This window comes from Jaculus jaculus, chromosome 19 (assembly GCF_020740685.1).
Source record: "Jaculus jaculus isolate mJacJac1 chromosome 19, mJacJac1.mat.Y.cur, whole genome shotgun sequence".
Lineage (NCBI taxonomy): Eukaryota > Metazoa > Chordata > Mammalia > Rodentia > Dipodidae > Jaculus > Jaculus jaculus.
The window spans coordinates 57339571-57361788 of NC_059120.1; the positions used below are offsets into that span (position 1 = coordinate 57339571).

General features: G+C 52.3%; 1 protein-coding gene across 1 annotated transcript in view; it reads left to right on the top strand.

Annotated features, from left to right (window-relative positions):
* Ints3 (integrator complex subunit 3) overlaps positions 1 to 21519 on the top strand; it is a 52949-nt gene extending 31430 nt beyond the window's left edge. The window contains exons 8-30 of the mRNA XM_004667195.2: positions 22 to 151; positions 868 to 965; positions 4950 to 5141; positions 6002 to 6089; positions 6538 to 6617; positions 7182 to 7273; positions 9041 to 9147; positions 10236 to 10355; positions 10686 to 10815; positions 11138 to 11192; positions 11421 to 11524; positions 11971 to 12015; positions 12157 to 12276; positions 14143 to 14296; positions 15290 to 15358; positions 17110 to 17185; positions 17502 to 17615; positions 17872 to 17920; positions 19675 to 19842; positions 20098 to 20198; positions 20313 to 20385; positions 20563 to 20719; positions 20822 to 21519. Of these exons, the coding sequence (XP_004667252.1) occupies positions 22 to 151; positions 868 to 965; positions 4950 to 5141; positions 6002 to 6089; positions 6538 to 6617; positions 7182 to 7273; positions 9041 to 9147; positions 10236 to 10355; positions 10686 to 10815; positions 11138 to 11192; positions 11421 to 11524; positions 11971 to 12015; positions 12157 to 12276; positions 14143 to 14296; positions 15290 to 15358; positions 17110 to 17185; positions 17502 to 17615; positions 17872 to 17920; positions 19675 to 19842; positions 20098 to 20198; positions 20313 to 20385; positions 20563 to 20719; positions 20822 to 20899 (2400 nt within the window). The 3' untranslated portion in view covers positions 20900 to 21519. The remainder of the gene's footprint in view (positions 1 to 21; positions 152 to 867; positions 966 to 4949; positions 5142 to 6001; positions 6090 to 6537; positions 6618 to 7181; positions 7274 to 9040; positions 9148 to 10235; positions 10356 to 10685; positions 10816 to 11137; positions 11193 to 11420; positions 11525 to 11970; positions 12016 to 12156; positions 12277 to 14142; positions 14297 to 15289; positions 15359 to 17109; positions 17186 to 17501; positions 17616 to 17871; positions 17921 to 19674; positions 19843 to 20097; positions 20199 to 20312; positions 20386 to 20562; positions 20720 to 20821) is intronic.
* The last annotated feature ends 699 nt before the right edge of the window (positions 21520 to 22218 follow it).

Consider the following 22218-nt stretch of genomic DNA (forward strand, 5'->3'; position numbering starts at 1 on the left):
TTTCACCCCCTGCCAATCAAGTTCATGGAATGTTTGATGATTGGCCGGGACCTCGTTCGACTACTTCAGAATGTTGCTAGGATACCAGAATTTGAACTGCTCTGGAAAGATATCATCCATAACCCACAGGTCTTGAGCCCTCAGTTCACAGGTAAGTGAGCACCTGGGCATGCTTTCCTGGACAGGGTGACTTGGTGCAGAGAGAGCTTTGCTAGTCAGGCAGGAAGATGGAGACAGGACAGGCTTTGCCAAGCACAGCTGTCCATGGGACTGGCAGGGGCACAGCGCGGTGCGTCTAGCCCTAAACAGCGCCTCCTTGGCTGGCTGCAGAGAGAGAAGGGACACAGAGCTATGGTCCTCCTGCAGCTCCTAGGCTTGGGAAGTAAGGTGATGACCAGTCTCCAGCTTCCCTGAGTTTGATAGGAAGTCAGAGGTCATTGATGAGGCTGTCAGCAGAGGGGTTGGATGGGTTCTGTAGGACACAGCCCCTTGGGCTGGGAAATGTAGATCAGGGGTACAGCTCAGTGGTAGAACCAGCCTAGCATATGCAAGGTCCTGGGCTTGATTCCCAGAACTGGAGGAAAAGAGAGAGACAGAGAGAATGGGTGCGCCAGGGCATCCAGCCACTTCAAGTAAACTCCAGACATATATGTCACCTTGTGCATCCGGTTTATGTGGGTCCTGGGGAAATTGAACATGGGTCCTTAGGCTTTGCAGGCACATGCCTTAATTGCAAAACCATCTCTCCAGCTGTGTTTTGTTTTTTTGAGGTAAGGTCTTACTCTATCCAGGCTGACCTGGAGTTAGTCTCTGGCTGGCTGCCTTGTTCCTTGTGGTCTTCATGTGTCTTCCCTCCCACACTTTCAGGTATCCTACAGCTGCTTCAGTCAAGAACATCCCGAAAATTCCTCGCATGTCGCCTGACTCCAGACATGGAGACCAAGCTCCTGTTCATGACGTCCCGGGTGAGCTGACCTGTTACCCTGGGACAAGGAGTTGTGGGTGCTGCCTGGGCTTCTCATGTCTGCCTGCACGCCTGTCTGTCTTCACTGAGTTCTAGCCCCTGAGGAGGTGGCTAAGTAGATGTTCTCACCCTTCTGGATGTGTTCCTGGGTTGCTTCTGTGTATGCACATTGCTTACTGTGCCTAAGAATTAGGATAGTGCCGGGCGTGGTGGCATGCGCCTTTAATCCCAGCAATCAGGGGCCAGAGGTAGGAGGATCTCTGTGAGTTCAAGGCCACCCTGAGACTACATAGTGAATTCCAGGTCAGCCTGGGAGAGAGCGAGACCCTACCTAGAAAAACAAACACAAACAAAAACGAATTAGGGACAGTATTGAATAAGTGAGTTGAAGCTTTCAATCTGCTTACAGCAGTTGAACCAGTAATTTTATACAAATATCACTAGCACTGTGAGCTACGCGGTGGATAAAAGGACAGAGTGAGAATGTTTTGAAAGAACCGTGAGCCCTCAGGAAGAGAGTGCCAGCCTTGTGGCTTCCCAATACGGCTGCACTGTGGTGGAATGGCTTGAGCGCCGTGGTTTCAGTCACCCAGGGCATCTCTTTGCAGGAATGTGTCTTTGGCAGACTCTGCAGACAGCTCCTCTGTGACCAGCCTGTCAGTGGAGAACCACTGCCCCAGTGAGCTCTCAGATTCCCAAGACAGCCCCGAGACCTGTGTGTCTTTACAGCCACCAGCCAAGTGTTGCAGTCTAAGTTAGTAGCCAGGCATGGTGGCACATATACAATGTAGTACTTGGAGGACAGGATTGCCACAAGATTGAGGCCAGCCAGGACTGAATAGTGAGATAATGTCCCCCAAAACAAAACAAATCGAAAAAAACCCCCAACAAACCTGGGTGTGGTTGTTCAGTCCTCTGATTGCAGCTTCATGTGGAAGGCAAGTGAGGTAGGAGGAAGGCAGTGAGCTCAAGGACAGACTGTTATGGTGAGACGCTGAGCTGCCGCGTGACACTGTACTGGACGAAAAGGGAAGGGCTGAGGGACAGCTCAGCAGTGAGAACACTTGTTTGCAGAGTTGCCGTCCTGGTTTTCATTCCCTAGCCACCCACATAAAGCCAGAACGGCATTCATTTTCAGTGGCAAGAGACATGGGTGCATGCACACACACGAAAATAAATAAATTTTAAAAAGATCCAAGAGCTTAAAGATATCACTCGGTAGGTAGAGTACCTGCCTATTGTGCACACGGAGCGCTGGGTTCAGTTAGCGCTGCATAAATCAGATGCAGTGCAGGCCTGTAACCCTGGAAGTGGGAGGATGGGTGCAGGAGGATCAAAAGTTCAAGGCTGGGGAGATGGCTCAGCAATTAAAGGTGCTTGTTTGCAAAGCTTATCTGCCTGGGTTTGATTCCCCAATACCCACGTAAGCCACATGCACAAGGGGCACATGTGTCTGCAGTTTGTAGTGGCTGGAGGCCCTGGCATACCCGTTCTGTCTCTCTCTCTGCCTCTTTGTGTCTCTCAAATAAAGCTCATCCTTGGCTACATTAGAGTTACAGAGTTCTTCTGGTGTTTTTTTGTTGTTGTTGTTGTTGGTTTTTTTTTTGGTTTTTCAAGGTGGGTCTCGCTCTAGCCCAAACTGACCTGGAATTCACTACACACAGCGATCCTCCTATCTGTGCCTCCTGAGTGCTAGGATTAAAGGTGTGCGCCACCATACCCAGCTCAGGATAATCTTAAAATAACTTCACTTCTTAGAAAAAAGAAAGAAAAACCAGTATGATACATGCCTGAGCACAGTGAGGCAGGAGGATCTCAGGTCCTAGGCCAGCCTGGACTACTTACTTACCAAAACTGTGTCTCAAAGGACAGTAACAAAACCCTCTTTTAAATATATATATATATATATATATATATATATATATATATATATATCCATACATGCATGTTAAAATAAGTAAAGTTTTTTATTGTTGTTTTTAGAGGTAGCCCAGGCTGACCTGGAATTCACTATACAGCCTCAGTGTGGCCTCGAACTCACGGTGATCCTCCTACCTCTGCCTCCCGAGTGCTGGGATCAAAGGTGTGCACCACCATGCCTGGCTTAAAATAAGTAAACTTTTTATTATATTTATTTGAGGAAGCATGCATGAGAGAGAAAGTGAGTAGATGTATGGGCATCTAGGCCCTCCTGCCACTGCAAATGAGCGGCAGACATTTGCACCCTTGTGCCTCTGTCTTGGTGTGGGTCCTGGAGTTAGACCCGGGCCAGCAGGCTTTGCAGACCGCGGAAAAGTCTCCTCAGCACGGAAAGAGTTAAAACTGTACATTTAGCATCTCTTGTCGCAGCTGCAGTTTTGTATGCTCGGTAGCTACCATATTGCAGGAAGCTCTGTTGGGCATGTTGACCTAGGGCGTGTTTTCCCTTCTCTCCTGCTCTCCTGCTCTCCTGCTCTCCTGCTCTGATGGGCGGCTCGAGGGTAACCTGGACCCTGCTGCTAGCGTTGCTATTTGGCTACTCGGGTATTTGGTTGGACGGTTTGTTTCTGTTTATTTAGAAACATGGTCTCACTATAACCCAGGCTGTCCTTGAGCTCCTGGAAGTTTCCTGCTTCAGCCTCAGCCTGAGCTCTGGAGTTCCGTGCACTAGCCACCACACTTGACCTTAGTGTTGCTATCTGACTTATGACTGATGATTTAGGGTCTGTCTGGGGGAAGGGTTTGCTGCAAGAAGGTGTGAAGAGTCTCCTGGCTGATGGTCTTGTTTAGGTTGCCCAATATCAGCAAGCACAAGGAACATTCCTTGTTACTCATCAGTGGCATAAGAAAATAAGACTAGATTATGCTTAGGATCAGAAAACCAGTGACTAGTGTATGAGAAGGAGCCAAACAGTAGGCAAATAAGATATCAGGTTAATGGCAAGGATGAATGCACTGCTGATTTGCAAGGCAAGCTAGAAAGAATTTCAGCATTTTTTAAATAATTTTTTTAAGATTTATTTTTATTTATTTATTCATTAGAGATGGGGGGGAGAATGGGCATGCTAGGACCTCTAGCCACTACAAATGAACTCCAGACGCATGCACGTGACCTGGCTTACATGGGACCTGGAGAATCAAAGGTGGGTCCTTAGGCTTTGCAGGCAAGCATCTTAACCGTTAAGCCATCTCTCCAGCCCCAGCATTTTTTTTTTTAAATCAGGAAGTCCCCCCAAAGGAGAGGACACTGAGAGATGGTGTGAACTGATGAGCAGGCAATGGAGATCGAGAAGCCTAGATTTCAGTGGTGTGCAGGGTTCCTGCCCCTTCTTCCAAGTTTGTTTGTTTGTTTGTTTCTTTCTTTCTTTCTTTCTTTCTTTCTTTCTTTCTTTCTTTCTTTCTTTCCTTCTTTCCTTCTTTTTGTCTGTCTGTTTTTTGAGGTAGGTTCTCACTCTGGCCCAAGCTGACCTGGAATTCACTATGTAGTCTCAGGGTGGCTTCAAACTCATGACAATCCTCCTACCTCTGCTGGGATTAAAGGTGTGTACCACCACACCTGGCTATTTTTTTAATATTCATTTTATTTTATTTTATTGAGAAAGTGAGGGAAGGAGGCAGAGAAAGACAGAAAGAATGGGTGTGCCAGGGCCTCTACCAACTGCAAACGAACTCCAGACATATGCACAACCATGTGCTCTGGTTTACATGGGTCCCAGGCAATCGAACCGAAGTCCTTTGGCTTTGCAGGCAAATGCCTTAACCTCTAAGCCATCTCTCCAGCCTGAAAATATTTTTACTTATTCATTAGAGAGAGGCAATGGGCACACCAGGTCCTCTACCCACTGTGAAAGAATTCCAGATATATGTGCCACCTTGTGCATCTGGCTTCACATGGGTAGTGGGAATTAAACACGGGTCCTTAGGCTTTGTAGGCAAGCACCTGAACCACTGAGTCATCTCTCTAGCCCATCTTCCAAGTTTCTTTATGGACATTATCCTACCCCAGGTACGATTTGGTCAACAAAAGCGGTATCAAGATTGGTTCCAGCGGCAGTACCTGTCGACACCAGACAGTCAGTCTCTGCGCTGTGACCTCATTCGCTACATCTGTGGGGTGGTTCACCCTTCCAATGAAGTGCTGAGTTCAGATATCCTGCCACGGTGGGCCATTATTGGCTGGCTCCTGACAACGTGTACGGTAAGGGCCTGGGCCAGAGGTAGAGAAAGCTGGGCAATAAGCAGGGCCTCTGTCGTCATGTTCTGTAGTCCCTCCATCTTAGAACCTTTGAACCCTAGATGCCCTGACACTGTCATCCCCTGAATGTGTCAGGTTTCTCCCTGCCTCGCTTTGTGTCTCTAGACACGGAAGTTATAATTCCTCACCTGGGCCTGGGATTGATCAAGTTTATCAGTGTCTTCACTGCCTACACCGAAGGCCTGGATCTCTGTTCGGCACAGGTCTCCCTGTATGTTTCTGGCTGGCCCTAAACTTGCCGCGGTCCTCCTGCCCTGTCTTCCCTAGCACTGGGACTGCAGGCACGCACCGCCACCCTTGGCATTTCCACATGGTTCTGGGGACTCAACTCAGTTCCTCGTACTTAGCAGACAGGCACTTTTATCAACTGAGCTGGCTTCCCAGCCCCCTTAAACTCTTCATACCAGGTTCTTTCTCCCTATTTGACAGGATCCTCGGAATTTGCTGATTCAAATAATAGTAGGCTTTTTTTTTTTTTTTTTTTTTTTTTTACCTTTTTGGAGGGGGAAGTGCTGTCTCTTTAGGCCTGTGCCTCAGGAGGCCACAAGGTCAGTTTACCTGGGTTTTCTCCCATAGCAGAGGCAGCACTCCGGGGGAGTATGAAGAGCCCAGGGCAGCCCCAGCCCTCAGTTGGTAAGACGGTCCACAATGCAGGCTTCCATGCTCTGCACCCCTTTGCGGTTCTGTCCTCTTGCACTGGGAATTGAATTTTATAGGTGGAGCAGCCAGGTGGGCCTCAGCTTCTGAAAGCAAGGAACCTGATTGATGAAACCAGCCTTTCTTCTTTCTCCTCTCTTTTCCAGTCCAATGTTGCTGCCTCTAATGCCAAGCTGGCTTTGTTTTATGACTGGCTGTTCTTTAGTCCAGACAAGGATAGCATTATGAACATAGGTATGTGATTGACCCCAGTGGTACCACTTTCCCCTCCCCCGGGCGCCCACTGCCTTGTGTTGGTGACAGCAGTCATAAATCTCAGGGCAGCGTGGCGTGGAGGTAGCTTATCTGGGAGCAGTTCCGTTGTTCCTCGTCAATTCTCCCTTGACCTAAACAGGAGTTTGCTTTGATGAGGCTAACATCACTCCACCCACCTCTCCCCACACAGCCTTCGCTTGGGCTCTGAACTGGGAGAGCCTAGGCAGAAGAAAAGGCCATGCCACGTCCTGTCCTCCTTTCTCCCTTTCCCAAGCTGAACGCTGGCCACAAGAAACAAGTTGGGGGCCAAGGGCAGTATGCGAGGGTTGTCTGCTCAGTTGGCATGGGGAAGTAGACCCAGTTCTTCTCAGACCCACTCATGGGCACTGATATACTGATACATAATGATGGTGCCTTAACTCTCCAGAGCCAGCCATCCTGGTCATGCACCACTCCATGAAGCCCCACCCAGCCATCACGGCCACACTCCTGGACTTCATGTGTCGGGTAAGGGCTGTGCCCTCTTTCCTTCCCCTCCCTGCATGAGCACAGTTAGCTGCCTTTGTGAATCTCCCAGGGATTGGGTCTGCCCATGTGCCTCAGCCGTTCAAACAGAAAGTGGTCTCCCCAAGTTAGAAAATGCTGACTGTCTCCAGTTGGATGGGCCCTTTCACAAAACATAGGACTTCCCAACTATAGGACAGTGACTCAAGATAGAATCTCCTTGAAGAGCAGTGGGGTCTAGTGTGAGTGCGCATCTTCATAACCTGGAATGGCCCTCTCTGCACCCATGCCATCTCACTGGCCCCTCACCACACCCAAAGCAACTTTAAAAAAAAAAAGTTAGTTGGGCGTGGTGGCACACACCTTTAATCCCAGCACTTGGGAGGCAGAGGTAGGAGGATCACTGTGAGTTTGAGGCCACCCTGAGACGACATAGTGAATTCCAGGTCAGCCTGGGCCAGAGTGAGACCCTACCTCAAAACCAAAAGAAAAGAAGTTGACCCTAATGTAGCTTTTCAGTCCTAATTTTGTGGAACATTGTGCTTATTCTCTCCACTTCCCTTCCAGATCATTCCCAACTTCTACCCACCATTGGAGGGCCATGTGCGCCAGGGTGTATTTTCTTCCCTCAACCACATTGTGGAGAAACGAGTCTTGGCGTAAGGAATTCATGTGTATGCATGTGCTGGGGTGGAGGTCAGACACATACAGACAGTGCCGTCCCACTACTAACCCTTCCCTATTAAAAAATAAGGTATTGTTAATAAAAATTTGAAAAAATAAAAACAAGGTAAGTCGGGTGTGGTGGCGCACCCCTTTAATCCCAGCACTTAAGAGGCAGAGGTAGGAGGATTGCTGTGAGTTCAAGGCCACCCTGAGACTGCATAGTGAATCCCAGGCCAGAGTGAGACCCTACCTCAAAAAAAAAAACAAGGTAGCCAGGCGTGGTGGTGGTGCACAACTTTAATCCCAGCACTCAGGAGGCAGAGGTAGGAGGATCGCCAAGAGTTCAAGGCCACCCTGGGACTACATAGTGAATTCCAGGTCAGCCTGAACTAAGGTTAGACCCTACCTCAAAAAAAAAAAAAAAAAAAACAAAAAACACAAAGATAAGGGCTGGAGAGATAGATGGCTTAGCATTTTGGGCACTTGCCTGTGAAGCCTGAGGACCCAGGTCCCATGTAAGCCAGATGCACATGGTGGCACATGCGTCTAGAGTTGGCTTGCAGTGACTAGAGGCCCTGGCATGCCCATTCTCTGTGTGTGTGTCTCTAATAAGTAAAAATAAATTAAAAAAAAATAAAATGAACAAAGGTAGGGCTGGAGAGATGGCTTGTAGTTGTTTGCCTGCAAAGCCAAAAGACCCAGGTTTGATTCCCCAGGACCCACGTCAGCCAGATACACAAGGTAGGGCATGCGTCTGGAGTTCATTTGCAGTGGCTGAAGGTCCTGGCACGCCCATTCTCTCTACCATCCATCCTTCCACCTATCTATCTGCCTCTTTGACCAGCACTTGAGAGGCAGTGGTAGGAGGATCCCCATGAGTTTGAGCCCACCCTGACACTACATAGTGAATTCCAGGAGGTCAGCCTGGGCTCGAGGGAGGCCCTACCTTCAAAAACCAGGAGAAAAAAAAAAGTTACAGGGTTTGGAGAGTGGTTAAAGGTGCTCACTCGCTTGCATGCAAGACTGCCAACCTGCATTCGATTCCCCAGTACCCACATCAAGCCAAGTACATGGTATGCATGAGGCCCTGGCTTGTCTATCCCCCTCCCCTTTTCTCTTTCTTCTTGCAAATAAATAACAACGTATAAAAAGTACTGGCTCCAATTTCTGCTTAACATATGTCTTCTTCTTCTTCTTCTTTTTTTTTTTATTTACTTACTTGAGAGCAACAGACAGAGAGAGAAAGAAGCAGACAGATTGAGCATGGGTGTACCAGGGCTTCCAGCCACTGTAAACAGACTCCAGATGCGTGCGCCCCCTTGTGCATCTGGCTTACTTGGGTCCTGGGGAATTGATCCTTGAACTGGGGTCCATAGGCTTCACAGGCAAGTGCTTAACTGCTAAGCCATCTCCCCAGCCCAACATATGTCTTCTTAAAAGAGGAATTTTGTGCACGCCTTTAATCCCAGCACTTGGGAGGCAGAGGTAGGAGGATCGCCGAGAGTTCGAGGCCACCCTGAGACTACATAGTGAATTCCAGGCCAGCCTGAACCAGAGTGAGCCTCTACCTCAAAAAAAAAAAAGGAGCAATTTCTTTGTTGCCACCATTTTACAAGGACTTGAGATGCCTTCCTGTCTGTCCATTCTGACTCCCATGAAGAATGAAGTCCTGTTACCAACTGAGCCATCTCTTATTTATCTCGATGCTGAGCTCACAGCCAGGAGTTCTGATGTCAGCTGTCCTCTGTGTTCCCTACTAGACACTTGGCTCCACTATTTGACAACCCCAAATTGGATAAAGAGCTGCGGGCCATGCTGCGAGAGAGATTTCCCGAGTTCTGCGGCTCCCCCTCCCCGCCTGTGGAAGGTATGGAAGCTCTCCCACTGTGCCAGCTGTTGGAGGAGGGTGGACGCGTCCCAGGCAGGCTAGAGCATGCTTAGGATGGCATCCTGAGGGTTCTCCCCTCCGCGACACTGGTCGTCTTCTTGCCCTACTTTGGCCACTTGTGATTAATTCTGTGTTGTTTCTGTGACTGTTTCTCTTCATCTGATCTTACTTGATTTCTCTTACTATTCTTGTTTTACCTTTTTTTTTTTTTTGGTCTTAATGACATTTTCTCAGTAAATCAGGCTTTCATGGAGTGTTTATCTCTCACACTCACTTTGTCCATCTTCCTCTTTTCTCCCCAGCGCTCAGTCCTGACCACTGAGAGACTGTCACGTTCAGTTTCACAGTTTGCTCCTGATTCCAGACTGCCACCCTCTGGAGCCCTGGCCACACTTTTTGTTTTGGCAAGAAAGTTTAGCCAAGCACTACCTCCCAACTTGATTTTCGGTTAAAAAACAAAAAAACAAAAAAAAAAACCACTAAAGTCAGGCCGGGCGTGGTGGCGCACGCCTTTAATCCCATTCCTTGGAGGCAGAGGTAGGAGGATCACCATGAGTTCGAGGCCACCTGAAACTACATAGTGAATTCCAGGTCATCCTGGGCTAGATAGTAAGACCCTACCTTGGGAAAAAAAAAAAAAAAAAAGGTGGGGGCTGGAGAGATAGCTTAGCAGTTAAGGCACTTGCCTGCAAAGCCTAAGGACCCAGGTTCAATTCCCCAGATTCCGTATAAGCCAGGTGCACATGGTGGCACTCGTGTCTGCAATTCTTCATAGTAGCTAGAGGCTCTGGCATGTCCGTTCTCTCTCTGTCTCTCTAATAAGTAAATAATTTTTAAAAGCAACAACAAAAGGTATCCCTGGTCTTACAGTGCTTACTCATTCTGAGTTGAGCGTGGAGCGCTCACGGCAGGGGCGAGCACAAGACTTTGTCCCACCAGCATCACTATTCCATTTAGGGCAAAGGGTCTTCATTGCTCAGCTTGCCCACTGGTCTCCTTCATAGAAGGACAAGCCACTCTGCAGGGTACAGAATGCCATCCAGGGTCTTTCTCTGTTTGCTCACAAGTCAAAATTGAAGAGCCAGTTTCCATGGAAATGGACAACCACCTGTCAGACAAGGAGGAGAGTTGCTATGACAATGCAGAGGCCGCCTTCAGTGACGACGAGGAGGACCTCAACAGCAAAGGTGAGGCTGGGCCCCACCGAGGCTTGCTTGTGGCAGCCCAAGAGGCCTGGGCCACAGTTGCCTGCCTGCCCGCCTGTAGTCTTCTGTCCTGTCACTGTTGTCTCTGTGAGGTGAGACTGGAGGGCACAGAGCCTTGCACTTAATACTAAAAGCAGGAGAGGGGGAAAAAAAAAGTGGTTCCCATCATTTGTGGGTATGAGGTGGACATGTGCAGAGTCTGGAGCCCACAGTTGAGTGAGCAGGTGCACTCCAGCTGTGAGGAAGGAGCAGGCAGGTCAGCAGACGCTCTGGTGCTAGGTTCTGACATGGCTTCTCTCCTCAATCACGCAGGAAAAAAGAGAGAGTTTCGCTTCCACCCCATCAAGGAGACAGTCGTGGAGGAGCCAGTTGATGTCACCCCTTACCTTGACCAGCTGGATGAGTCCCTGAGGGACAAGGTGCTGCAGCTACAGAAAGGAAGGTGGGTGCAAGCCTGCTCCCTGCCTTGGGCGGTCCAGTCCAGGTACTTCCTGCCACCTGCGAGGTGTGGCCGGGTGGGAGCGTGACGGAAACCATGGTGGGCTATGTGGACAGGTAGTCAAAGCTGCAGGGGAACGCCCTGTTCCCAGACTCCCGCTGACGACAGAGGCAGGGAAGGAGCCTTTTCCCAGACAGCAGCTGATGCCGCCTGAGCCAGGCTTTCTCACGGCGCTCTCTTGCTTGGATCTGTGCGCGCTTGTGCACGCAGTTGGGGTGTGTGTCCTGCGTCCACTCACTGCTGTCCCCTCACTTGTGCACTGCAGGGACACGGAGGCCCAGTGTGAAGTCATGCAGGAAATCGTGGACCAGGTCCTGGAGGTGAGGAGGAGCCCAGTCCTTAGGGAGAAAGCGGCCCAGCGCCCAGCTCTGAGCTGCTCATGGACACCTCGCTGGGGAGCTGCCTCCTCTCCCGCTCCATGGGGTGGGGCAGGAGTGAGCTGGCTGGGAGGCCAAAGCAGATGTGCTCAAGGCTCGGGGGCAGGTGGACGCAGTTAGGCTTGGGTCAAGGTCATGATTCCTCCTTCCCTCCCTCGTTTCTTCACCCAGGAAGACTTTGACTCAGAGCAGCTGTCTGTCCTCGCTTCCTGCCTACAGGAGCTCTTCAAGGCCCACTTTCGAGGGGAGGTGCTGCCTGAGGAGGTCACTGAGGAGTAAGGGTCGTGGATGGTCCCAGAGTATGCTCTTACGGACAGAGTCTGGGCGGCACATCGCCGTGGACTTGAGAAACACTTGTTTAATCCTCACATTTATTGGTGCATTGAAACAAGAATTCATTTTTGCCTGTGGGACTTGGAGTGTGCTGGGGCCAGTGGACCGGCGTCCCTGCCCTGTGTTTCCAGCTGCGCGGCTAGAAGTCCTCACCTGCTTCTGGTGGAATTGGACCACCCTGCACTGTCCCCAGAGGGCAAGAGTTGCCTGTAATGAGGATGACAACCTTGGGTTGTGGTTTTGTGCTAGGAACCTGTTCTGTTACCAAACAGGGTGGCAAGAAGTTTGCCTTTGGGATGTGAGCGGAGTGGGCCGCGCCTGCTCCTCCACGCCTCCTGCTGGCGCCGCCTCCCCCGGGTGGACGCTCACATGTCACCTCCTCTTACAGGTCCCTGGAGGAGTCTGTGGGAAAGCCTCTCTACCTAATATTTAGGTAAGCACCTACTGACAAGACCCTTCTCTGCCTGCCTCCCTCCCTCAGCCCCACATGCTCTGCCCTGGGTCCTGGGAGTCATTTTCCAGGGAGGGGAGATACACACTGGCACCCATCGCCTTTCCTCCTACCTACGTCCAGGAACCTGTGCCAGATGCAGGAGGACAACAGCAGCTTCTCCCTGCTCCTGGACCTCCTGTCTGAGCTATATCAGAAGCAGCCCAAGATCGGGTACCACCTGCTCTACTACCTGCGAGCGAGGTGGGTATGGTCAGTGCCTCACAAGATACAGGGTGTCCTGGAGACCCACCTCCTGCACCCGTCCCCTGGCTGGCAGTACCATTGCCCACTTTGTTTTCATTCTGGGGATTGAACCCCAGGGCCTGTGTTGGTCTGGTTTTGTCACTAATGAGAACCTGCAGGAAATAGATTAATGAAGGAAAGATTTATGTTGGTTTCAGGCCAGCATGGCTGGATCCATTCACTCAGGCATAAGTGTAGCAGAATATCATGGTGGTCAGTCTGGCAGAGGAGGCTACTTAATGTACGGTAGTCAGGAAGCATGACAGGAAGGGATCAGTGACATGGTATGCCTCCCATTACCTACTTCCTTCATCTAGGCGGCACTTCAAACAGATACCAGCACCCCCAGCAATACCAGCACGTTATTATTGTTGTTGTTTTGTTTTTGTTTTTCAAGATAGGGTCTTGCCTTAGCCCAGGCTGACCTGGAATTCACTATGTAGTGTCAGAGTGGCCTCGAACTCACAGCAATCCTCCTACCTCTCTACCTCCATGCCCAGCAACATTAAATGATGAATGCACAGTGGATTAACCCATAGCTTAGATCAGAACCCTCAAGATCCAATTGCCTGAGTCACATACCTGCCTTGGAAGGCAGAGACAAGAGGATCACGAGGTCAAAATCAGTCTCAACTACAACTTACTACTTGTAAGGAGAGAGAGAATGGGTGCACCAGGATCTCTAGCCACTGCAAACCAACTCCAGACACGTGCACCACACTGTAGCTGGCTTACGTGGGTCATGGGGTATAAAACCTGGGTCCTTAGGCTTCATAGGCAAGCACTTTAACTGTTAAGCCATGCTCAGGGGCTCTCATTTTTACTGGCTGCATTCACCAGGCTAGCTGGCCCATCAGCTTCTGGGAACTTCTGTCTCCAGACTTGCCCTAGGCATGCTTAGAATCACTGATACAATGTCCACCTTTCCCTGGGCTCTGGGCTCAGGTACTCATGCTTGTGCAGGAAACACTTTATTCACTGAGCTATCTCTTAAACTTAAAACTTCCATCATAGCTGGGCGTGGTGGCATACACCTTTAATCCCAACTTTCAGGAGGCTGACATAGGAGCATCACTGTGAGTTCAAGGCCGCCCTGAGACTACATGGTGAATTCCAGATCTGCCTGAGCTAGAGTGACCGGGGTGGGGGTGGTGGTGAGGGGGAGTTCCATCTGTTAAGAACCTCCTATCTCAGCCTTCTAAGTACTGGGATTATACAAGCATGCCCAGCTTCCTGTTTTCTAAAGAGATGAATGGTTTTAGTCCTTACATTTGAGCCAATGTGAGTTGTGTTTTTAAATATATTTTATTTTTACTTATTTGAGAGAGGAAAGGGCAGATAGAGAGAGAGAATGGGTGCACCAGGGCCTCCAACAGCTGCAAACAAACTACAGAAGTACGCACCACCTTGTGCATCTGGCTTATGTGGGTCCTAGGGAATTGAACCTGGGTCCTTTGGCTTTTCAGGCAAGTGCCTTAACCACTAAGCCATCTCCTCAGCCCAGGCTTAAGTTTTGTCTGTGGTGTGACTCGCTACTTCTTTTGTAGCTGGAGTTCATGTAACAAGCTGTCTTTTTCAGTCTGTCTGGAGTCTTTCTTCCCTGTCCTTCCCTCTCAGCAGTCAGTCCCCTCATTGATGATAAGGAGGCGTTGATAATGAGAAAGAAGACTATCTCCCAGCCCTTAGGCTGCCAAGCCCTTGGACAGGCAGAGAGGGACATAGGACAGGTGAACCCAGGGCAGCAGGGCAGAGCAGGCAGCCCGCGGGGTGTGTGAGGCCCCGGGTTGGGGCTGGCCACTGGCTCAGGTCCTGCTGGTCCCGCAGCAAAGCCGCCGCAGGGAAGATGAGCCTGTACGAGTCGTTTGCCCAGGCCACGCAGCTGGGCGACCTGCACACCTGCCTCATGATGGACATGAAAGCTTGCCAAGAGGATGACGTGCGCTTGCTGTGCCACCTCACGCCCTCCATCTACACCGAGGTCAGTCCCTCCCGCTGCCCGCGCTGGGCAGGGGTCGTGGCAGCAGTACAGGGGACTCTGTGCACACTTCTTTTGAGGCAATTTAACTCTAGTCCTGGCTGGCCTAGAGCTCCCTCTGTATGTAGCCCAAGCTGGCCACACATCCATGGGTGGCTTTTCTAGAATCACAAGTGTTGTGCACTGCCTGAGCGATCATCGCTCCCTTACCTCAGCTTTCTCCTTCCAGCCCCGTTCTGGCCTTGGGTTTAACTGAAGTATGAGTTGGGGTCTTTTCCTGTGTACTGGGCTTCTCAGGTTTGACTCTATCACCTGGGCCTGGGACAGTCCCCAAGCCAGGTCCATCTTCATGGCTCCCAAACCCCCTGGCTCAGAAGACCCATGCTGCTCTAGCGGAGGCTCCCTTTCTCTTTCCCCGGCTCGTATGAGCCTCTCTCTCTCAGGACTGGGCTGAGGAGGCGCTCGCGCTCTCTCTCAGCTCTTCCTCTGTCGGAATTCCCGGGAAGAGGGAAGGAGGTCTTGGGTGTGGGCATGACAGGAGGAACTGCGATCTCAGCAAGGCTGGGGGAGGGGGGAGCCCAGGGTACACAGGCACCTCCCTCCCTGCTCTGCATCTCACATGGAGACCTGCCTGCCCCACACAGCCACCCATCCCCATGTGTACACTTCCTAACCCTTTTGCTGAGTGGTACAAGGTTTGTTTATTGCCCCTCTTACACAGACCCAACTTCACATCTGGTCACACAGCTGTGGCTTCCTCTCAGCTTCCTCCTCCTCTCCCCAAGCACGCTGTGCACAGTGCGCACGTGCAGACATCAAAACGCGGGCCTTCTAGGTGTAGACTTGCAAATTTGCAGCTTAGTGGCTGTTGGATCTCTGCTTAGACAGTTGCATCAGGGCCAGGCCCCATTTGTGATGAAGAAGGGAGGTGGGTCACGAGATGAAAGCCCAGGTTCCAGCCTGGACTCCTGTCCTGTCCCGTCTCTCTCTGTCCAGTTTCCAGATGAAACCTTGAGGAGTGGGGAACTGCTGAACATGATTGTGGCTGTCATCGACTCTGCCCAGGTCAGCATCAAGTTTTGACAGCCCAGGGCATGGGGCCAGGACTGGGAAAAGGAGGGTCTTTTCTCCAAGCCTGCAGACAAGAACCTACGTCCACAGGTGGTCAGCCTCAGGCTACAGTTGCCCTTCAGGACATCAGAGTTGGGAAAGGCAATGTAGCCCAATGAAGGCAGGCTGGCATCCAGACCCATCCTGCCTGGAATTTCCCATGTTCTCTACATTCTTTTGTTTTGTTTTTGAGGTAGGGTCTCACTCTAGCTCAGACTGACCTGGAATTCACTATATAGTCTTAGGGTGGCCTCGAACTCACGATGATCCTCCTACTTCTGCCTCCCGAGTGCTGGGATTAAAGGCGTGCACCACCACACCCGGCTCTCTATATTCTTTGTGTATTCCTGTGACTGCCGAGAAATCTGAGAGACTTGGTTATTCATTTATTTTAGCATTCAGCCGGCCTTCCCCTTGCCTCAGAGAGAAAGTGATTGTGGAGCTAGGGAGATGGCTTGGTAAGAAAATAGCTTGTCCTGCAAATTTGAGGACCTGAGTTTGAGCTCTGAACCGACTTACATTAAAAATATAAAAGTCTAGGCTGGCGGGCATGGTGGCACACACCTTTAATCCCAACACTTGGGAGGCAGAAGTAGGAGAATCATTGTGAGTTCAAGGCCACCCTGAGACTACATAGTGAATTCCAGGTCAGCCTGGACTAGAGTGAAACCCTACCTTAGGGGGGTGGGCTATATATATATAAAGTATGGGGGCTGGAGAGGTGGCCCAGCAATTAAGGTGCTTGCCTGCATTGCCTAACGATCCAGGTTCAGTTCACCAGTATCCACATAAAGCCAGATGCACAAAGTGCTGCACGCATCTGGAGTTCTTTTGCAGTGGCTAGAGGCCCTTCTAGACCCATTCTTTCTCAGTCCATCTCACTCTCCCTCCTTGCAAATGAATGAATAAACTACTTAATAAATTAAAAATACGATATACACTTTTAATCTCAGCACTCAGGAGGCAGGAGATCACTGTGAGTGCGAGGCCAGCCTGGGACTATAGAGTGAGCTGCAGGTCAGCCTGGGCTAGAATGAGACCCTACCTCAAAAAAAAGAAAAGAGCCGGGCGTGGTGGCGCACGCCTTTAATCCCAGCACTCGGGAAGCAGAGGTAGGAGGATTACTATGAGTTCGAGGCCACCCTGAGACTACATAGTGAATTCCAGGTCATCCTGGGCTAGAGTGAGACCCTACCTTGAAAAAAAAAAAAGAGAGAAAAGAAAAAAGCTGGGCCTGTTAGCATTGTCCACCCCTATAATGTCTCCATGCTGAGGTGGTGGAGATGGGTGGACTCCCAGAGCCCACTGGCCAGCCTGTCCGCCTAATTGGCAAGTCCCAGGCCAGTGAGACACCGGACATTGTCTTACCACCTCCACACACGGGTACCAAAACAGTAAGGAGAAAAGAAGGGAAACGTGTGGGCCATCTCTGCATGCCTTCCGACCGCACGTAGGACCCGAGATCACAGCTGGGTCCGTCTCTGAGCAGCGTGGTCTCATTTCCACTCCTGTCTGTGGAGTCCTGTCTCCCAGCACCCTCCTCCTTCCCTTCTCTTCAAGCCTAAGTGGAGGCCAGGAGGATGGTGTGCACATCTGTGACTACTTTTGCCCCGATAGGTCTTTGCCCCCCACTTGGTCCTGTAACTGCCAGGCCAGGCCCCCTGAGCCTCCCTGCCCACCCTGCCCACTGTCTGCTCCCTCCGCAGCTCCAGGAGCTGGTCTGCCACGTGATGATGGGGAACCTGGTCATGTTCCGGAAAGACTCGGTCCTCAACATACTCAGTAAGGGAGTAGGTCTTTAGTTGCCCCAGAGGAGGAGGGGGTGTCTGTCTGTGGGTTTTCCAGGGACGGGAAAGTGCTTGTGGGGCTGGGAAGCTACAGGGCCTTGGCCTGGGTCTCTTCTTGCTCTGTAGAAGGGAAGGGCTTACTTATTCCCTTGACCATTCTCTCGGGGTGGTGGGGCTGTGGGAGCAGTGTGAGGACTTGGGATCAGAGCCGTGTGGGAAGGAAAGGCTCTAGATGAGTCACGTCTCGACCCCAGCACCGCCCTGTGTGGAGCGTTAGCTGTGTGACAGGCTTCCCTCTGTGTTTCTTCCAGTCCAGAGCCTGGACTGGGAAACCTTTGAGCAGTACTGTGCCTGGCAGCTCTTCCTGGCCCACAACATCCCCCTGGAGACCATCATCCCTATCCTCCAGCACCTCAAATATAAGGGTGAGCGGACTGTGTGCTGCAGGTGGGGTTGGGGGTCTTCAGCCCTGCTGAGCACCAGACCCCCAGGCTTCTGGGCTCCCCCACACCAAGGTGCAGTCCCTCTGCTGGGGAGGTACCACTCTTGGCCTGGTGTGAGGCCGTACCTTCTTCCTGACTCTTGACCAGGTGCTTCTTGCTGTTCCAGTGGCTGCTGGCTGGGGGAGGGGAGAGGTGGCCAGATTCCTTCCTGAAGTGATGCATCCCTTCTCTCCTGCAGAGCACCCCGAGGCCCTGTCCTGTCTCCTGCTGCAGCTCCGAAGAGAGAAGTGAGTACTGTGCTGGGCACTCATTAGCTCCAAGCCCAGCGTTCCGAGACACTGAGTGCAGAGTGCTTTTCCGTCATTGCCTCGGCCCCGCCTCCCCTTCCCCGGTTAGTTTACGAATGAGTAGTTCCCCTGGGCACTGTGCTTCCTCCTCACTGACCTGCTGGCCAGGAGCTGTTCTCAGAGGTGGGAAGTGGGGACCCGACATCTGTTTCCTGCTGCTACTGCAGCAGTTCCTTCCGATCCCGTGGCTCCTGCTTTCCTCCCCCACACTCTCCAGCTTATCAAGTGGAGAAAGGGTCGGGGTGGAGGAACCACAGTCACCTTCTCCAGCACTGCCACAGCAGGAGCCAGATGGTATTAGCAGTTCCATGGCACGTGAAGCAGCAGCAGCTGTGTCTTACTACTGTTCTGTTGTTGTTTTAGTTTTATAAAATATATTTTATTTATTTATTTGAGAGAGGGAGAAAACAGGCACCCCAGGTCCTCCAGCCACTGCAAATGAACTCCAGTTGCAGGGGTCCTGTGCATCTGGTTTACGTGGGTCCTGGAGAACCAAACCAGGATCCTTTGGCTTTGCTGGCAAATGCCTTAACCGCTAGGCCGTCTCTCCAGCCTTTGTGTTTTGTTTTGAGTTGGGGTCTTACTCTAGTCCAGGTTGACCTAGAACTCTGTAGTCCCAGGCTGGCCTTGAATTCACCTCCATCTCCCAAGTGCTGGGATTAAAGGCGTGCATCAGCACACCTGGCCTCCTTTTACTTTGTTTTATTTTACTTTTTTGTTCATTTTTACTTATTTATTTGAGAGTGACAGAGAAAGAAAGAGGCAGATAGAGAGAGAATGGGCACGCCAAAGCCTCCAGTCACTGCACATGAACTCCAGAAGTGTGCTCTCCTGTGCATCTGGCTAACATGGTTCCTGGGGAATCGAGCCTTGAACCAGGGTCCTTAGGCTAAGCCATCTCTCCACCCCCTCCCTTTCTTTTTTGGGGTAGAATCTCATGTAGCCAGTGCTGGCCTCTATCTAATCAAGGGTGTCCTTGAACTCCTGACTCTCCAGTCTCGACTTCTGGGTTAGCTAGAGCCCACTACTTCTCTTGTCCTTCCTGCATGAGACATGAGAAGTGGTCAAGGCCCTAGAGGACCTGGGTAGGAAGTTTGGGAGGCCCTGAGGGGCTGTAGCTTCCAGATCTCTCCTCCTCCCTCCCCAAGCTCTAGCAGGCAGGGCTGGGCAGTGTGAGCATCCACAGAGCATGCCCTGCCCGCTCACCTCCCAAGCAGGCCCTTTCCTGGCTGATCTAGGGAAGCTGGGGCCTCCTTTCCCACATTCATGTACACCTCTTTTTTTATTTTTTATTTTTTAATTTGAGAACAATAGACAGAAAGAGGCAGATAGAGAGGGAGAATGGGCGCGCCAGGGCCTTCAGCCACTGCAGACAAACTCCAGACGCGTGCGCCCCCTTATGCATCTGGCTAACGTGGGACCTGGGGAATCGAGTCTCGAACCGGGGTCCTTAGGCTTCACAGGCAAGCGCTTAACCGCTAAGCTGTCTCTCCAGCCCTCATGTACACCTCTTACCACCACAGAAACTCTGGCTTCCCCAGAGAACGACTTGGGCCAAGGGAAGGGGCGAGGGGTGTGAGAGGAGGAAGGCACACGGGGACTTGGCAGGGCCGGGTTTGGGAAGTAAGTGGCAGAGTTCCAGACATTCCCGAGAGCGGGGTGTGCAGGGCACCGAGCAGCCCTCCCGCCCGCAGACCCAGTGAGGAGATGGTGAAGATGGTGTTGAGCCGGCCCTGCCATCCTGACGACCAGTTCACGACCAGCATCCTGCGGCACTGGTGCATGAAGCACGATGAGCTGCTGGCGGAGCACATCAAGTCGCTGCTCATCAAGAACAACAGCCTCCCCCGCAAGCGGCAGAGGTGCGGCGCGCTGCTTCCTGTGCTCTGTACTGTCCGAGGCAGGATGATGGGTGACATCTAGTGGTCTGAAGACTTGTGGCGGGAAAGAGCGCTGCGGCCCCTGCCCGCCCTCCCTCGCACTGGTGTCCCGCAGCTGCGCCACCCTGAGCCCATCCAGCCCTGGGTCTTTAGGACTGCCTCTAGGAAGGGACCCTGGTGGGTGCAGAGGGTCTCACTTCAGACGGGCACTCTCCTCCCTCTCCCCCTCCCGCGCAGTCTGAGGAGCTCCAGCAGCAAGCTGGCCCAGCTGACCCTGGAGCAGATCCTGGAGCACCTGGATAACCTGCGACTCAACCTGACCAACACCAAGCAGAGCTGTACGCGGGCTCCTCCCGCGGGGGAGGGGCAGGGCCCCGCGTGGGGGAGAAAACATGCCGGGTGACAAGTCCCCAGACGGGTCACTGCTCTAATGTCCTCGCTCCTCCCTGTAGTTTTCAGCCAGACCCCAATCCTCCAGGCCCTGCAGCATGTCCAGGCGAGCTGTGATGAAGCCCACAAGATGAAGTAAGGCTCCTGCTTGGACGGGGGAACCTGGGGGAGAAAAGGCTGCGAGAAACATTCCCTTCCTGCCATCGAGACCCTGGGGCTGAAGAGAAACAGGCGCGTCCTGGCGCCGAGAGCCGGACAGGAGGTGGCCACAGGGTCAGGACTCCCCAGAGAGCTTGTTCTCTGTCTCCCCAGGTTCAGTGACCTCTTCTCCCTGGCCGAAGAGTATGAGGACTCTTCCTCGAAGCCACCCAAGAGCCGGCGCAAGGCCGCCCTGTCCAGCCCCCGGAGTCGGAAGAACGCCGCCCAGCCCGCCAACGCCGAGGAGGAGTCGGGCTCCAGCAGCGCCTCGGTGAGACCGCGCTCAGTGCCCCGGGGAGAAGCGCGGTGCAGGTGGTGCGGGCATCCACTGCCCTGGCTGACAGTTGACCTGTGCCCTCCTCATCCCTTACAGGAGGAAGAAGACACGAAACCCAAACCCACCAAGCGGAAACGAAAAGGGTCCTCTGCAGTAGGTTCTGACAGTGACTGAGGCTCCTTCGCGCAGCTGCGGAGATGCAGGGTAGAGCTCCCTCAGCCCACTGCCCGGAGATGCCAGGGGAGGCTCCCGCGGCCGGCCTGAGAAGCTTGGCGCAGACCTGCCCCGCCCTCCTTCCCTCCCTCCCGCTGCGATCATGTGGAAGTCCTCGCCCCTCCCCTCCCCCAGTCTCCAAAGAGCGGCGGCGGACTGAGAAGGGACATGACCCAAGGGCTGCTGGGCAGAGGAACCAAGATGAGGGTGGTGCTCTCACAATGTGGGCATCTCTTCCCACTTCCCTGCCAGTCTGGATTTATTCTAGACAGCCGTTCATAGTCCATGAACAGTGGTCCACATGCCAGTGTGCACTGGACATCTAACCCGGTGTGGTCCTTGCCTCTGGGCAGATGCCACAGCCTGCAGGAGGGAACTGGCAGGGCTGCACCAGCTCCTCATGCTGCACCCGAAGTGTTGGCTTGGCACTTCAAGCTGGGCTAGGTCCAGGCAGTCCCAGAGGCATGCTCCTCAGAACCTTCAGATGGCCCATTTCCTTGGTTCTGTTTTTTCTCCTTTTGGCAGAGATGATCACGTTTCAAAATTTGTTTTTAAATGACAATTAAACAAGCCAGAACATGTTTGTGCCTGGTGTGCTAGTATAGTTTAATTTTGCGGTGCCCCCGTGCCCCCCAACACACACTCGCTTTGTCTCGCGCACGAGGCTTGGCTGTGCCCCTCCCCATCCTTCCTACGGGTACTGGCCTGCGCATGTGGAAACTGATGCTGGCACCATCTCCCCTGCAGGCTGCCTGTCCTTGCCCACTGCCTCTCCGGAGACTTTCCAAATGCTAGTGTTGGTGCTACTTAGGGCTTGGCAGGGAGGAAGAGCGAAGGACCAGGAACAGGAGGCCCTCCTTTTGTCTAACCACTTGCTGACTCCCTAATGCCCGCACAGAAAAGTTCCCTGGCTGTGCTTTTTGTTCCTCTGCTGTCCAGGGAGATGAGTGAGATGCGTGGCCGAGCAGTCCAACGCTGGGCTCAGTGCAGAGCCCTCCTGTGATTCCGCCGACCACACTTCACAGAATCCAGGCTTGCCTTCAAAGGCACTATTTAAAAACCGAAACCACCAGGGGCCTCTTCCCCTCTCCTTCCCCGGTTTCCTCTGCGCCAATTAAAACCAGGATGGGAGCGTTTGCCGGCTGGTCCTCATTATTGTGCCCGTGTCCAAAAGAGGAGGCCTCCCTCCAAAAACCGACAGTCTGCGCCTTCACCTTTACCCTACTTATAAGCTGGGCCCCCACCCATCCCTGGAGTGGCTGCTGCTGGCAGCTGGAGGG